This window comes from Dendropsophus ebraccatus, chromosome 13 (genome assembly GCF_027789765.1).
Source record: "Dendropsophus ebraccatus isolate aDenEbr1 chromosome 13, aDenEbr1.pat, whole genome shotgun sequence".
Taxonomy (NCBI): Eukaryota; Metazoa; Chordata; class Amphibia; order Anura; family Hylidae; genus Dendropsophus; species Dendropsophus ebraccatus.
The window spans coordinates 55,295,239-55,312,040 of NC_091466.1; the positions used below are offsets into that span (position 1 = coordinate 55,295,239).

Here is a 16,802-nt window from a genome sequence, read left to right on the forward strand (position 1 = left end):
TCATAGCAGTACCCCTCTCATCCTTGCCCCTCATCATAATACCAGTACCTCCCTTATCATTCTCCAGCCCCTCCATCTGTATTTAAAACAAAAAACAGCTATACTTACCTCTCCTGTAAGCTCCTTTAGTGTCCCAGGGACTCCTCTCCCTGCTCTGCTTGAAGGCTGGAAGGGGTGGGGCTTCCTGTGGCAGGGGCGGAGCTTCCCGGGACTACCCAGGACATGGTTTTTCCGGGGCTGTCTGTTCAGAGTTGGGCAGACCCGGCAAAACCATGTATGTATCCTGCTGCAGCTGGGGGCCCACTGAGGACATGCAGCATCATCCTATGGCTGTCTGGGGGCCCCAGCTGGAAAGGCAGTGGGAGTGGGGGAGGGGCCCACCGGAGGATCCTCCGGTCCTCCGATGGCCCAGTCCGACACTGTGTGTGAGAGAGACATCTACAGAAAGTCTGCTCAATAAAACAATATAAAACACATAACATCGCCTTTTATTAGAATGGGCTTCACTAAATCTTAAGTTTCAAAACTTCCTTGAAAGGATTAAAAATTCACAAATCCTATTAAATTATATGACACTATAATTTATATGACTTAATTTAAATTAAAATAGATTAAAAAATGCCTTGGGTGCGTGAATTCTACGAGGAATTCTAGAAAGATTACAACATAATTCAGTTCAAGCATGTACACAGGGGCTTAATATACCTTGATAATACAACAAATACATATATATATATAAGGGATCCTACTAGCATTACAGTTTGCTATGTGACAGAGACTACTCATCCTTACAGCTTTACCATACTTTGATTAAAGAAGTAAAGTATTATCAAGGTAAGGATAAAACACTCAAAGTATTAGAATTATTATATCCTAATTCAAGAAATGTCTTCCAACAAGGTGTAATGGAGTAGTCTTATTCTGCGTTTACACGTAACGATTATCGTGCGAACTTGCGCGATAACGATCTAATTCGAACGATAATCGTACCTGTAAACGCAGCGAACGATCAAACGACGAGCGAAAAATCGTTCATTTTGATCTTCGAACATGTTCTCAAATAGTCGTTGATCGTTCGCTAAAAATTTGCAGATCGTTCAGTGTGAACAGTCGTTCGCCGATTTAACCAATGTGTGAGATAGGCTTAAGCGATCGCAAAATGATTGCAAAACGAAATTTCCGTACGATATATCGTACCATCTAAACGCTGATCGTTTTGAAGATGAAAAAAAAACGTTACTACGACATCGTTAATCGTACAATCGGGCAAATTATTGTTTCGTGTAAACGCAGCATAGAGAAATATTTTTTGATGCTTAAGAGAGCTCAGGGTTGCAGAGAGAGAAAAAAAACTCACCTGCCACTGATCGACCAAAATTGCCCTTCTGACAGTGCCAGTCCTCACTTTTTTTGCTTTTTTGGAAAGTCTCAAAGAAGGTGGACCGTTATACAAAACAAAAAGGTTCAAGTGCAAAGATTTAAAGGGACTGTGTCACCTCCAACTCACCCTCCTCAAAACCCTAAACTAAAGTCATCTGTAAGATAAAAGATGCTGATTTCAAATTTGTCATTTTTAGCCCTCTACTCCTTTGTATTTCACAGCAGTAATTCTACAAACTGGGCATGTTGAGACATAGAGATGACTACTTTGCTTAAGACTACAGTGGTTTGCAATAAATTAGAATATCAACATAAAGTTATTTTTTTTTTCAGTAATTCAATTCAAAAAGTGAATTACATACAGAGTAAACTTTTTCAAGCATTTATTTCTATTAAAGTTAATCAACTGATGGCACTGCAGAGGTGTTATTGAAGCCCAGGTTGCTATGATAGCGGCCTTCAGCTCGTCTACATTGTTGGGTCTGGTGTCTTTCATCTTCCTCTTGACAATACCCTATAAATTCTCTATGAGGTTAAGGTCTGGCAAGTTTGCTGGCCAATCAAGTACAGTGATGCTGTGGTTAGTAAACCAGGTATTGGTACTTTTGGCAGTGTGGACAGGTGCCAAATCCTGCTGAAAGATGAAAATTTTATCTCCAAAAATCTTTTCAGCACATGGAAGCATGAAGTGCTCTAAAGTTTCCTGGTAGACGGCAGCATTGACATTGGTGTTGATGAAAGACAGTGAACCTACACCAGCAGATGACATGGCTCCCCAAACCATCACTGATTGTGGAAACTTCACACTACACCTCAAGCAGCTTGGATTGAGTGCCTCTCCACTCTTCTTTCAGACTCTGGGACCTTGATTTCCAAAAGAAATGCTAAATTTACTTTCATCTGAAATCAGGACCTTGGGCCACTGATCAACAGCCCAGTTCTTCTTTTCCTTGGCCCGGATAAGACGCTCCTGGTTGCATGTGCACCTTTTTCTACCACACTTTTTCCTTCCACTCAACTTTCCATTAATATGCTTTGATACAGCACTCTGAGAACAGCCAGCTTCTTAAGCAATGAACTTTTGTGGCTTACCCTCCTTGTGGAGTGTGTGAATGACTGCCTTCTAGACATCTGTCAAGTCAGCAGTCTTCCCCATGTTTGTGTTGCATACTGAACCAGACTAAGGGACCCTTTATAACACTTAGGAAGCCACTGCAGGTGTTTTGGGTTAATTATTCTAATTTTATAAAATACTGACTTTTGGTTTTTTTTTGGCTGTAATCCATAATCATCAACTAACAGAAATAAACGCTTGAAAAAGTTCACTCTGTATGTAATGACTCTATAGAATATATGAGGTCACTTTTTGAATTGAATTACTGAAAAAAAAACTTAATGTTGGTATTCTAATTTATTGCAAACCACTGTAGAGGACTACTAACTAAGGACTGTAACTTATAGCAAAGGAATGCAAGAACATAAAAAGATAAAGAATCAGTATTTATTTTATACTGATGTATAATCTACTGATACCTAAGTTTAGCAGGTGTTTTGGAGGTGACAGATTCCCTTTAATTATGTAGACATAAAATGGATAGATGTATTAGAACAATGGCCAGACTGGCCCACAAGGAGACCAGGAAATTTTTCAGAAGGCTCTGGGTCTAAAATTAAAATCTAACTCGCTAACACGTTCTGTGGGGTTACTGCACAAATAGCTTTTCAATTTTTCTATATGGACAGTAACAACAGTATTCAATACAATTCACTTAAAAGAAGATCTACTCTTCCATTTAGCAGGAAACTGGGCCTTAATATATATATATATATATATATATATATATATATATATATATTTTTTTTTATAAATTCTATTGAATTGTGTGGCCTTTACCTACAATCCAAAAATAAACAATGTTTACATTTTTGGCTGTTGCTTTTCAGTTAGGACGTTGTGCCACTGACTATGAAGACTTGGCAAAGACACAAGTCCACATACCAATATATATTGTCTGTACAAAGATCACATTTATGATAAATTCAGGGGTCCTAAATGACAAGCGCAATTCCTTGATCACTGAGGGGTATTTTTTGCCAAAGTCCCTGGTTGACATGTTATTCTTTTCCAATGCAGCAGCTCCATGTTAATTTATCAATATCATAGGCGCTTTGGGTTGCACCAAATTGCAAGGTTAGTGTCCTCTATGAGCCATTGTGTGATGTATGGCCGCCTTTAGAAGCTTCTCAGGCTAGGAGTGCACGTCCATTGTTTTTGGTTCGTTTATTTTCCTTTCCTTTCTTATACAGCATGAACACTTGTTCTATTTAGCTGGACACTTGATGTTGGTTTTTGTTTTCATTTTGGGGGGTTTTGTGTTTACGCCGATTGCCCTATGGTAAAACTGACATATTATTTATGTTTCCTAGGTCTTTATAATTTCAACAATATGTAACTTGTATAACTTTTATTTGATGGTTTTTTAAAAATTTAAATGAAAAATAAATAAATTAATTAATACATTTGTTCAAAATTGCTTTGTTACCTTTTTTATCCTTGTAACGCTTTTTATTTTTGGTCTATGGGGCTGTGTGAGGAGTCATTTTTTGAGCCATGATCTGTAATTTCTATTGGTACCTTGCTTGCACATATATGTGTGATACTCCACTTCTGTGATAGGTTTTTTGTGTAGGTGTATACAGATGAGATGTAGATACCTGCTTTGGCTGGTTTGCTGTCCCCAATAGTCGGTAACCTCTGGGGGTGTTGAGTGTCAGTTGGGCACTTGTCACGGTAAGGCTAGGTTCACACTGCGTTTTCAGCATCCGTTTAACGCATCCGTTTTTTGCAAAAAACGCATGAAAAACGGATTGCAAAAAACGGATTCATTTGTGTGCATCCGTTTATCCATTGACTTCCATTATAAAAAAAAACGGATCCGTTTTTTTTGGCGGACCAAAACGGACCAAAAAACGTTGCTGACTCTATTTTTCTGGACGTTAAAAAAAACGGATCCGTTAAACGGATGCTGAAAACGCAGTGTGAACCTAGCCTAACCTGGAGTGGTAGCAGACCCACCTGGGTAGTTGGTACCGCCACTCACAGAAAGGAGTAAAATAACCCAAATGTTCGGTTGTGTGCGTGCGTGGGTGCAGGTGCTGACAGATTTGAGTCCCGTGCATTGAATAAAAATAGAAAACTTTACTGAATAAGACTTGAGGATCTTGACTAGTAAACACTGTGGCTGACAGTGAGGTAGAACCAATGCTTTGGAGAATTGGCACTTTGTAGAGAGAAGGAAAAGGAGAGGAGCCCTGCCCAATGTAGTATGTAGCTCTGCCAGAAAAAGGGTGTAGAAAGAAGAGATAAGTGATACTCGTACTCACAGATGCCTAGTTGTGGCTCTAAACCGCCTATGCCCCCTAGTTGCAAGATACCTATCCTAGGTGGGTAATTCCAGCTCCAGTTGTTGGTTATCTGGGTGTAGCAGGTTGCCGAGACTTCCTAGTCATCCTGCACTGTGCAGTAGGATACGTAGACCTTTTCCCTGGTAGCTTTGTCCTACTTGGGTCAGTTTCTCTTGTTTCAGGAGACTTCCCTGCACTTTTTAGAAGGGTTCCTGGCGTGGACAAAGGTTATTCTAGGTCGCTTCTCTCCCCTGAGGTGAGCTTAGCACTGCATACTGAACTTAGTTGCTTGCATAAAAGAAAGTCTTTTGTTCTGTCTCTGGTCCTTGTCAAGGGCCCTTGACAAAGCCAGGTCCTGGCTCAACTTCTGCTGGAACTAGTTCTGTTCGTTTCCTCTCACTCTGAAAACTTAGTAAAAACTACCCTTACTTCCTCCACCAAGCTAAAACTCCTCCTACAGGGGTGTTTGTATACCCTCCTGTGAGTGGAGGGGCTAAGTGTGCGTAAGAGAGAGGAGAAAAGAGATAGATAGAAGAGAACCATCACCTGCTACTGGTCAGCATATAAACACATGGTATTAAACAGTTAACCTTCGACTTCAGCTGTGCATAGAAGACACTAACAACTGTGGTGGCACCTAGTGGAGAAAACAAAGTTCTACATCTTCCACTTGTTAACCTGAGAGAGTGACTTACACAGGTGCTCTAGACAGCACCCGTGGAGGGACACTACATGCAAATTTTTGATCCATTTTTATTACAATTTTTCTGGAATTAATGTAACACAAAATCTGCAATTTTGCAATTTAGAAGTTTTTTGCGATGACGCTGTTTACCATGCGACATCACAAATGTGATAAATTAAAGGGGTAGTGCTGCGTTAAGAAATTATTCACAGAATAATACACATGACAAAGTTATACAACTTTGTAATGTATGTTATGTCTGTGAATCGCCCCCTTCCCTGTGTACCCCCACCCCGCACGTGTACCCGGAAGTGTGGTGCATTATACATACCTGTCACGTGCCGACCCCCGTCCCCGATCTTCTGTGCCACAACGTCATCTTCGGACGGCTGGCCGAACACATCCGATCGTCCCGAGTGCCGGCCACCCTCTGCCGCGTCATGAGATGCTCAGCCGCAATTGGCTGAGCATAACTGTGCTCAGCCAATCGCGGCTAATGAAGCGGCCGCGTCATCAGCCGCTCAGCCGCAATTGGCTGAGCACAGTTATGCTCAGCCAATCGCGGCTGAGCATCTCATGACGCGGCAGAGGGCGGCCGGCACTCAGGACGATCGGAGAGCTTCGTCCGGCCGGCTAAAGAGGACGTTGTGGCACAAGATGGCGGACGGGCGCGACACGGATCAGGTAATGTATAATGCACCCCACTTCCGGGTACACGTGCAGGGGTAGGGGGACACAGGGAAGGGGGCGATTCACAGACATAACATACATTACAAAGTTGTATAGCTTTGTAATGTGTGTTATTCTGTGAATAATTTCTTAGCGCCGCACTTCCCCATTCAATAGTTTGGGTCATTACCCATGAAGCGATACCAAATATGTTTGTTTATTTATTTTTTTACATAAAAAGGGAAATGGGGATTTTTTTAACCCCTTAACCTCTTAAGGACATATGACGTACCGGTACGTCATATGTCCGCACTTGCACTTCAAAGTGCCGCGATCCCGGGTGCCGCGAGTAGCCCGGGACCGCTGCTATTAGCGGGCACGGTCTGATCGCCGTGCCCGCTAATTAGCTAATCGGAGGCAGCTGTCAAAGTTGACAGCTGCCTCCGATTACCGGAGGCAACGTTTCCCTGGTGTCTAGTGGGGGAGATCGCTCCTCCGGGACCTTGTCCCGGAGGAGCGATCTCCGTTACTGATGCCGGCCGGGGACGCGTCCAAGATGGCGCCGTCCTCGGCTCGGCACTCGTTCGTTTTCGGCTGCAGCAGCGGAAAGCAAACGAGTGCCGATCTCATGGATCTCTGCAGCATATCTATGCTGCAGAGATCTCAATGAGAGATCACAGTGTATAAACTAGAAGTCCCCCAGGGGGGCTTCTAGTATATGTGTAAAAAAAAAAAATAAAGTGTTGTTAATAGTAAAAAGCCCCCTCCCCTAATAAAAGTCTGAATCACCCCCCTTTTCCCAGGTTTTAAATAAAAGTAAACAAATAAATAAATAAATAAACATGTTTGGTATCGCCGCGTGCGTAATCGCCCGAACTATTAATTAATCACATTCCTGATCTCGCACGGTAAACGGCGTAAGCGCAAAAAAATCCCAAAGTGCAAAATTGCGCATTTTTGGTCGCATCAAATCCAGAAAAAATGTAATAAAAAGCGATCAAAAAGTCATATATGCGCAATCAAGGTACCGATAGAAAGATCACATCATGGCGCAAAAAATTACACCTCGCACAGCCCCATAGACCAAAGGATAAAAGCGCTATAAGCCTGGGAATGGAGCGATTTTAAGGAACGTATATTGGTTAACAACGGTTTGAATTTTTTACAGGCCATCAGATACAATATAAGTTATACATGTTATATATCGTTTTAATCGTAACGACTTGAGGAACATGCATAACAAGTCAGTTTTACCCCAGGGCGAATGGCGTAAAAACACATTTTCCCCAAATAAAAGAAATGCGTTTTTTTTTTTCAATTTCACCACACTTTGAATTTTTTTCTGGTTTCGCAGTGTACTTTATGCAAAAATTCAGCCTGTAATTGCAAAGTACAATTAGTGACGCAAAAAATAAGGGGTCATGTGGGTTTCTAGGTGGAAAAATGCAAGTGCTATGACCTTTTAAACACAAGGAGGAAAAACCGAAAACGTAAAAACGAAAATGGGCCACGTCCTGAAAGGGTTAAAGTGTCACTGTCGTGAATTTTTTTTCCCCAGAAATCAATAGTCCAGGCGATTTTAAGAAACTTTGTAATTGGGTTTATTATCCGAAAAATGCATTTTTATCATGAAAAAGCAGTTTGAAGCTCTCCCCCCTGTCTTCATTGTTCTCCTATGGAGAGAGCTAAAGAAAAGACCAAAACAGGACAACAAAGAGTTAATCTACAAATCCCTCACGGGATATCTCCTGTGACAGTCACCAGTGACCTGTCTGAGCTCGGATTACAGCTGTCACCCAGCTCCGTGCCTGTAATCCTCTGTTATCTGCTTTCTGCTGCCGGCTAACTCCCTCCTTCCTCCTCCCCCCTCCCCTCTCCCTAGAACAGACTGGGTACGACTCCTGCAACAAGTCACAATTTTCAGATTTTTCAGAGTGGATGAAAAAGAGGAAGGAGGGGGGGACCTGGGAAAAGGCTTTTTACATGCAGATAATGGCAGATTTGGCTAATAAACCCAATTACAAAGTTTCTTAAAATCGCCTGGACTATTGATTTCTACAAAAAAAAAAAAAAAATACGACAGCGACTCTTTAAGGACGGAGCCAACTTGCATTTTTGCACTTCCGTTTTTTTCCTATTTGTGCATAAAAGGCCATAGCACTTGCATTTTTTCACCTAGAGACCCACATGAGCCCTTATCTTTTGCGCCACTAATTGTACTTTGCAATGACAGACCCAATTTTTTTCATAAAGTACACTGCAAAACAAAAAAAATTCAATGTGTGGTGAAATTGAAAAAAAAAACACATTTTGTTTATTTGCGGGGTATGTGTTTTTGCGCCGTTCGCCTTAGGGTAAAACTGACTTATTATAAATGTTCCTCAAGTCGTTCCGATTAAAACAATACGTAACATGTATAACTTTTATATTATGAGATGGCGCTGCCCCCCTCTGAACTCCCCGAGGCGCCCTGTGTGGTTAAGGGGTTAACCTTATTATTACTCCACTTTTCTCTCACTTTGTGCATCAACTTTGCATTGATCAAGAACCTATTGGTCTGATGGTGGCAAGGCACGAAGGGGGTGTGGTATAACTCACAGCAGGCTTAGATTTACCAGATTTAGGGATGTTCACCTCTCAAAAAATGGGCGATCATATAAAAGCTATGATCAGTATTATAAGTGATTGACTGATAGAGGCTGCAGGAGAATCCTCTATCAGTTGATCAGGCTGCAAAGCCACACATAAACATGTGAGGCTTGACCCCCAGGTCAACATCTAAGGGATTAATTCATGCCAACATGGCAATCAGGCCATGCCTCCATGAAGCAGCAGCCCTCAGCTACACATAGTAACAGAAGGCCGCTCGGTATAACAGGAGGTTGGCTCCCAAACTCCTGTTACATCGGCAGTGCTACACTGAGAGGTACAGTAATGGATCCTTTTTTAGATGGACTGGGCCGTGTTCTACTTCCCCAAGCAAACTGGACTCAAATGTCTCATAACGTATTGAGTTTAGTTTTTGTCCCTTTTATTTTAGAAACTGTTATTTCAATGTGTATGTATATGTACAGTTTCCATTGTTTTTTTTCTTTGATAACCCTATTTTTTGTTTGCACTTTTAAGAGTGTTCTAATGTAGCTATGATCTTAGGAGAATCGTTACCTAGAAAAAGTTAACAAGTGAATGCTAAACTGCGTATTGGGGGTAGTCTTATTTAAATGTAATCTATGTAAGGTGTCCTGGCAGTCTAATTCGATTTGATTAGATTTCAATAATTAGATTAGATTGATTAGATAATGGAGTGATGACAGAGGAAGGTCCTATGTGACCCTGCAAGCTCTAATCCAGAATCTTAGTTTAGGGATCCTCACCTGGATCACTGACACATGTGAATAGAAGGATAGGTGAACCTTGGTAAAACTTAATCACATAGGGGGAGATTTATCAAACATAGTGTAAAGTGAAAGTGGCTCAGCTGCCCCTAGCAACCAATCAGATTCAACCTTTCATTTTCAAAAAAGTCTGTGAGGAATGAAAGGTGGAATCTGATTGGTTGCTAGGGGAACAAAGCCAGTTTTACTTTACACCATGTTTTGGGGTTGGGAGGTAAAAGTGCTAATCAAAGAGCTTGCCCTGTCATAAGCTTTCTCACAGTAGACTTGCATAGGAAAAAAAAACAATATTAGCACTCTACATCTCTAAAATTTAAATTTTTGCCACATTTTGCCCAGCAACATAAATGTAATGGAAGACTTGAATCAAACATCTCATGGAAGATTCATCCTTCTTGGTACATCTACTGTCCTGTATCTTCAGATCATATTCTTTCTTATATTTCTGCTGATGTATATAATAACATTGTCAGCGAATGTTCTTCTCGTCATTGTGGTGACTATAAACTCCAAGCTACAGACGCCCATGTACTTCTTTCTGTGCAATCTCTCTATTATTGACATTTGCTTCTCCTCCACAATTGTCCCCCATATTCTCAGAAATACAATCTCCAAGGACAGAAGTATTTCTCTGTTAGCATGTGCACTTCAAATGTATTTCCATTTGGCTCTGGGATGCACTGAGTGCATAATACTTGCCATCATGGCTTATGATAGATTTGTAGCAATTTGTAAGCCTTTGCACTATAGAAACATCATAGGCAAGAAATTGTGCTGCTGTTTAGCTGCTGGTTCATGGAGTTTTGGCTTCATGAACTCAGCCCTTCATGTGGTCCTCACCTTCCAACTACCCTACTGTAGATCTCACTATGTCAACCACTTCTTCTGTGAGATCCCTCCATTCCTTCGAATGTCTTGCAAAGACACTTGGCTAAATGAAATAGCAATGTATATCGCAGCCGGACTCATAGCCACATGTTCATTCATCCTTACTTTGATTTCGTACATCCACATCATCTCCACTATTTTGAAGATCCGTTCCTCACAAGGGAGGCAAAAAGCTTTCTCCACATGTGTCTCCCACCTTACGGTGGTGTTGCTCTATTATGGGACTATTATGATTGTGTATCTCAGACCTCACTCTGAGTACTCTTCTGAGATAGACAAGACCGTATCCATTTTATATACAGTGGTAACTCCTATGTTGAATCCCATCATTTATAGCATGAGGAACAAGGATGTTAAAGGCACCATAGGAATGAAGTTTTTTAAGCAGTCATTGGACCATTAAGAGAAATTTTGGTAATTTACTTCTACATCACCAACATTACAATAAAAGCAACCAAAAAGACAGACATTCTTATTTTTTTCAAAGTATTAATAGACTGATACAGTACAAGACGTTCAAAATTGGAATAGTTCATAGCAACCACATCAAACAAAAGTATGTTTTCAGCTGCAATCTTTATTGTCAGTGCTTTATTACAGGTAAAACAGTGAGCATGTGGATCAAACCAGTGGCGTAACTACCAGGGTCGCAGCGGTCGCTGCTGCGACCCGGCCCGCCACGAGAGGGGGCCCGCAGGGCCCCCCCCATCAATTACTCTTGTGACTGCAAGCATTGTTTTGCTTGCGGTCACAAGAGTCCCCGTCTTCGGCTGTGCGGCTGCCGGGGGTGTCCTGGGCCCTGACTGTACACCTGGGCCCTGACTTTCGGTACTGGGAGCGCACGTTAGAGACGCTCTCTGTATACCAGAGCATAATTCCTGTGGCTGGGCTGAGGACGGCACCTGTCCACAAGTGCTTTATTGTGTAACCTAGGAGTTAATATGTCTTAAAGTGTTATGTGTATTTCTCTGTAACAGTGTAACTGGCAGGCAGAGAATGGATTACATGCTTTTCACTGCACACCACACAAGAGTGTTGTAAGCTTAAAAAGTGCCAGCAAGTGGGCGGAGTATGCAAATAGGCCCCCTATAAAAGGTTGGCAGTTGCAGTGTTTAGCTGAGACAAGTGACTAGCTGCTGAGAAAACAACATCACCTCATGAGAGACCATCACCACAGAGCAAAGCTACAGGAACCTCTGCAGTAGCCCACAGAAGAGGGAGAGAACCCAGGGAAGCGCCAGAGAGTCCCCCTGTACCTACAGAAGCCCTCGTGCGCACCTGTGACCGTGACAAGATCCAGCCATCCTGCAGGTATAGCACACCCTCACTCTGCAGCCCTCGGTGCGTCCCCTCACTGAGGAGCTCAGCGCCACTCTCAGGAGAGACTACTACCACCATTATCCTCTCCTCATTCCCCTCACTCTCTTCCAAGTACCCCGGCTCGCTGCAAGTTGTGTGTGTGTGTGTGTTTTTTTTATCTGCCTGCATGAAGGGGAGAGGGGGGCATCTATAAGGGAGAGGGGGGCCATCTATAGAGGAGGAGGGAGAGGGGGGGCATCTATAAGCGAGGGGGGAGAGGGGGGCATCTATAAGGGGTGGTCACCCCCAACACTACCATCATCCTCCTCACTACCACCACCACCACCATCATCCTCCTCATCCTATCTATAAGGGGGGGAGAGTGTGGCCATCTATAAGGGGTTGTGGTCATCCCCACCACCACCACCTTCATCCTCCTCACTACCATCATCCTCCTCACTACCACCACCACCATCATCCTCCTCACCCTATCCATAAGGGGGGGGAGGGGGGCCATCTATAAGAGGTTGTGGTCACCACCACCACCACCATCATCCTCCTCACCACCATCATCCTCCTCACTACCACCCTCCTCACCACCACCACCACCATCCTCCTCCTCCCCCTATCTATAAGGGGACAACAAAGGGGGAGAGGGGGACATCTATAAGGGGGACATTTATTATTAGGGGGTCACAGAGGTCAGCCTACCCACTAAATGAGGGTGTAAAGGGGCCAATACAGATGTGCAGTTTGTAGAGAGATGAGGATGGTGACAGAGTGAGGAGCCTAATATGTTTGTCTGGCAGATTCTGTGGATTCGTGGCTCTGAGAAGTTGATGAAGATGAAAAGGGAAGAACTCTGATCAGAGAAGACGTCCCCTGTGAGTCACCTGATATAACTGCACTGTATATGGTGTACAGAGCCTGTGTAGAGTTAGGTACCTCTATATGACTGGATGAGGTGAAAGTGATCTGTATACAGTGGATGTTATTCAGTAGCGGCGGTGGTGTTAGTCAGTATTTGGTGATGTTAGTCAGTATGTGGTGGTGTTATTCAGTAGCGGCGGAGGTGTTAGTATGTGGTGGTGTTAGTCAGTATGTGGGGGTATTAGCCAGTATGTGGTGGTATTAGTCAGTATGTGGTGGTGGTATTAGTCAGTATGCGGTGGTGTTAGTCAGTATGTGGTGGTGTTATTCAGTAGCGGCGGTGGTGTTAGTATGTGGTGGTATTAGTCAGTATGTGGTGGTGGTGTTAGTCAGTATGCGGTGGTGTTAGTCAGTATGTGGTGATGTTAGTCAGTATGTGGTGGTGTTATTCAGTAGCGGCGGAGGTGTTAGTCAGTATGTGGTGATGTTAGTCAGTATATGGTGGTGTTATTCAGTAGCGGTGGAGGTGTTAGTATGTGGTGGTGTTAGTCAGTATGTGGTGGTATTAGCCAGTATGTGGTGGTATTAGTCAGTATGTGGTGGTGTTATTATTCAGTATGCAGTGGTGTTAGTCAGTATGTGGTGGTGGTATTAGTCAGTATGCGATGGTGTTAGTCAGTATGTGGGGGTGTTAGTCAGTATGTGGCATTGTTAGTCAATATGTAGTGCTTTTAGTCAGTATATGGTGGTATTAGTCAGTATGTGTTGGTATTATTTCTTGTTATCTGGCACTGTGTTTTATTGGTCTTGGTATACTCGATCTGGTCAGTAACAATATGGTGGTGATGGTTGTGGTTGTGGTGTGGCGGTAATATTTCCTTCCTATATACTGGTATTACAGGTAATATTGGTCTCAGTATACAGGATTTGGTCAGTAACAGTATGGTGGTAATATGTATGGAGATAGTATTTTCTCTTCCTATATGCTGGTGTTATTGGTAATATCTGTCTTGGTGTGTGTAAGTGTAACGACTGGAGTCGTGGATCCTCTGTACCGTCACCAGCGATGGCTTAAACTGCACCAGGGAGCGGAGTCTAAGGGGTCGCTGGTTTTCACCAGAGCTCGCCACAAGGCGGGACGGGCTTGCTGCGACAGGCGACCCCCAGGTTCCTACCCCTGGCTTGGTTTGCTAGTGATGGCCGGCAAGGTGAAGCAGGAGCAGTAGGCAGGAGAACGTGCAGACAGTGGTCTTAGGCAAGACCGCAGGTGGCAGAGGCAATGGACAGGAACTACAGACAAGGGCAGCGGAAAGGAACAACGGGGAGCTGGGCCAAAATGCTATGGGAAGTATATAGAGGCTCCAACACGAGGGACAGGGCATGCTGGGATTTATAGGGAGTGATTAGGTGCAACAACCAATTAGGGGCGGACTGGCTCTTTAAATCTGTGACAGCCGGCCGACTGGGACAGACGGAGACAGGAGCAGGGCGAGGTAAGACGCCCCCAGGGGCCGAACTAGTCGCAGCGCCGGGTCCCTGCACCTGGACACCGGCGGCTGCTGAATGCGAGTAGGGGGTGCGGCGGCGGCCCGGTGTCTTTCTTGTCTGCAAGAATCTCTTGATAAGATCTTGATCCAGGATGTTAGTCTCGGGTTTCCAGGATCTCTCCTCAGGACCAAACCCTCTCCAGTCCACCAGAAAGAATCATCTTCCTCTGACAGTCTTCATTGCCAGGATATCCTTAACAACATAGACATCATCTGAGGTGGCTTGCGGAGAAGTGAAAGAAGACTTACTGAAAAATCGGTTGTGGACCACCGGTTTTAAGAGGGAGACATGGAAGGAGCTTGGGATCCACATAGTAGGGGGCAGACGAAGTTTATAGGTGACCAGGTTGATACGTCTTAGTACCGAGAAAGGTCCAAGGAATCAGGGTCCTAACTTGTAGCTGGGAATCTTGAATCGGATATATTTGGCCGAAAGCCAAACCATGTCACCAGGAGAAAAGTTTGTGGTAGGTCTTCTCTTTTTATCCGCCTGGACCTTCATGCGGTCGGATGCATTGAGTAAAGACTGTTGAGTCTGTCCCCAGATAGACTGAAGATCTGATACCAGTTCTTCGACGGCTGGAACCTCGGAGGATGAAGAGAGAGGCAGAGGAGGACGAGGGTGACGACCATAGACAACATAGAAGGGTGACTTGCCTGTGGAACTTGAGTCCAGATGGTTGTATGAGAACTCTGCCCACGGAAGCAGACTGGACCAGTTGTCCTGGCGTGCAGAGACGAAGTGCCGTAGATAATTCCCTAGGATCTGATTGACCCTTTCCACTTGCCCGTTGGTATGGGGATGATAGGCTGAAGAGAAATCCAGCTTCACTTGGAGTTAAGAACAGAGAGCGCGCCAGAATTTGGAAACGAATTGCGATCCTCTATCTGAGACGATATGTAGAGGAAGTCCATGTAAACGGAAGATATGTTGAAAGGACAACAGGGACGATCTGGAACTGGCAAGGGTTGTAGTAACCCGGCTGGTCTTAGACGGGAGGACTTATTTTTGGCACAGATGGTACAGGAAGCCACAAAGTCCTTGACGTCTTAGGGTAGGCTTGGCCACCAGTAGTGGCAGGAGATCAGTTGCCCGGTCTTTTGGGCTCCCGGATGCCCGGCAACCAAAGAGGAATGTCCCCATTTTAAAATTCTTCTTCGAAGTGCAGGGTGTACATAGGTCTTTCCGGGGGGTACTTTCTGAAAAACCGAGGTGGCGACTGGCACCAGATGATCAGGAGGTATGATGTGTCTAGGAGATTTTTCTTGTCCCAGGACGTCAAACGCTCGAGAGAGAGCATCGGCCTTCACGTTCTTCTCAGCCGGACGAAAGTGAATGATGAAATTGAAGCGGGAGAAGAAAAGAGACCACCTTGTGGTCCGTGAATATATTGACCGGATATCTTGCTCCTTCTAGGAGATGACGCCACTCTTCCAGGGCCAACTTAATTTCCAGAAGCTCTTGGTCTCCTATAGTATAGTAGTCGTGGATCCTCTGTATCGTCACCAGCGATGGCTTAAACCGCATCAGGGAGTGGAGTCTAAGGGGCTGCTGGTTTTCACCAGAGCCTGCCGCAAGGCGGGATGGGCTTGCTGCAGCAGGCGACCCCCAGGTCGCTACCCCTGGCTTGGTTTGCTAGTGACGGCAGGCAAGATGAAGCAGGAGCAGTAGGCAGGAGAATGTGCAGACAGTGGTCTTAGGCGAGACCGCAGGTGGCAGAGGCAATGGACAGGAACTACGGACAAGGGCAGCGGACAGGAACAACGGGGAGCTGGGCCAAAACGCTATGGGAAGCATATAGAGGCTCCAACACGAGGGATAGGGCATTCTGGGATTTATAGGGAGTGATTAGGTGCAACTGCCAATTAGGGGCGGACTGGCCCTTTAAATCTGTGACAGCCGGCGCGCACGCGCCCTAGAAGACAGACGGAGACAGCGGGGCGAGGTAAGACACCGACGGCTGCTGAATATGAGGAGGGGGGTGCAGCGGTGGCCCGGAGCATGGGACGCTGCCACAGCCCTGACAGTATATATATATATATATATATATATTTAAATACACCAATAGCATCACTTGGTCGTGAAAGGAGGGGAGGGGGGCAAGTTGACCTCTCGCACCAGGGCTCAGGAGTCATTAGCTACGCCCCTGGATCAACCCTAAGACGATCTACTTTATACACTACTCACAAAACGTTAGGGATATTTGGCTTGCAGGTGAAATTTATGGAAAAGATAAAAAGTTCAAGCTACAGTGAAGATATCATGTAGGGAATTTAAGTAAAAGCAGCAATGGTGATTTCCTCATGTCAAACTATTTATTGAGGCCCTCAGGTCATTGTGGTTCTGCGGTAGAGTTATGTGCCTCTACATGACAACTCAGCTGATCCCATAAGTTTTCTAAGGGATTCAGTCTTCAGAAAGTGCAGGCCACTCCATGTGATGTTCCTCAGTCTTCAGTAGCTATTCCCCAGTAATGTCACCTCAATAAGCTGGAGCATTGTCATTCATGAAGATGAAATTAGTTCTTTGTTGTTCATGCAGAGGCTCAATGACTGTATTCATGTTATTGACGTAGTATGGGCTTGTACCATTTACACAGTTTAGGGCAGTTCTGTATTGACTAGACACACCAGCCCACACTATAACACCACCATCACCAAAGG

At 44.3% G+C, this 16,802-nt stretch overlaps 1 protein-coding gene across 1 annotated transcript; it reads left to right on the forward strand.

Moving 5' to 3' along the window:
- Positions 1 to 9,886: 9,886 nt before the first annotated feature.
- LOC138770577 (olfactory receptor 5AR1-like) lies at positions 9,887 to 10,825 on the forward strand. Its single transcript, XM_069949682.1, has one exon. The coding sequence runs from the start codon at positions 9,887 to 9,889 to the stop codon at positions 10,823 to 10,825; it is 939 nt and encodes a 312-aa protein (XP_069805783.1).
- The last annotated feature ends 5,977 nt before the right edge of the window (positions 10,826 to 16,802 follow it).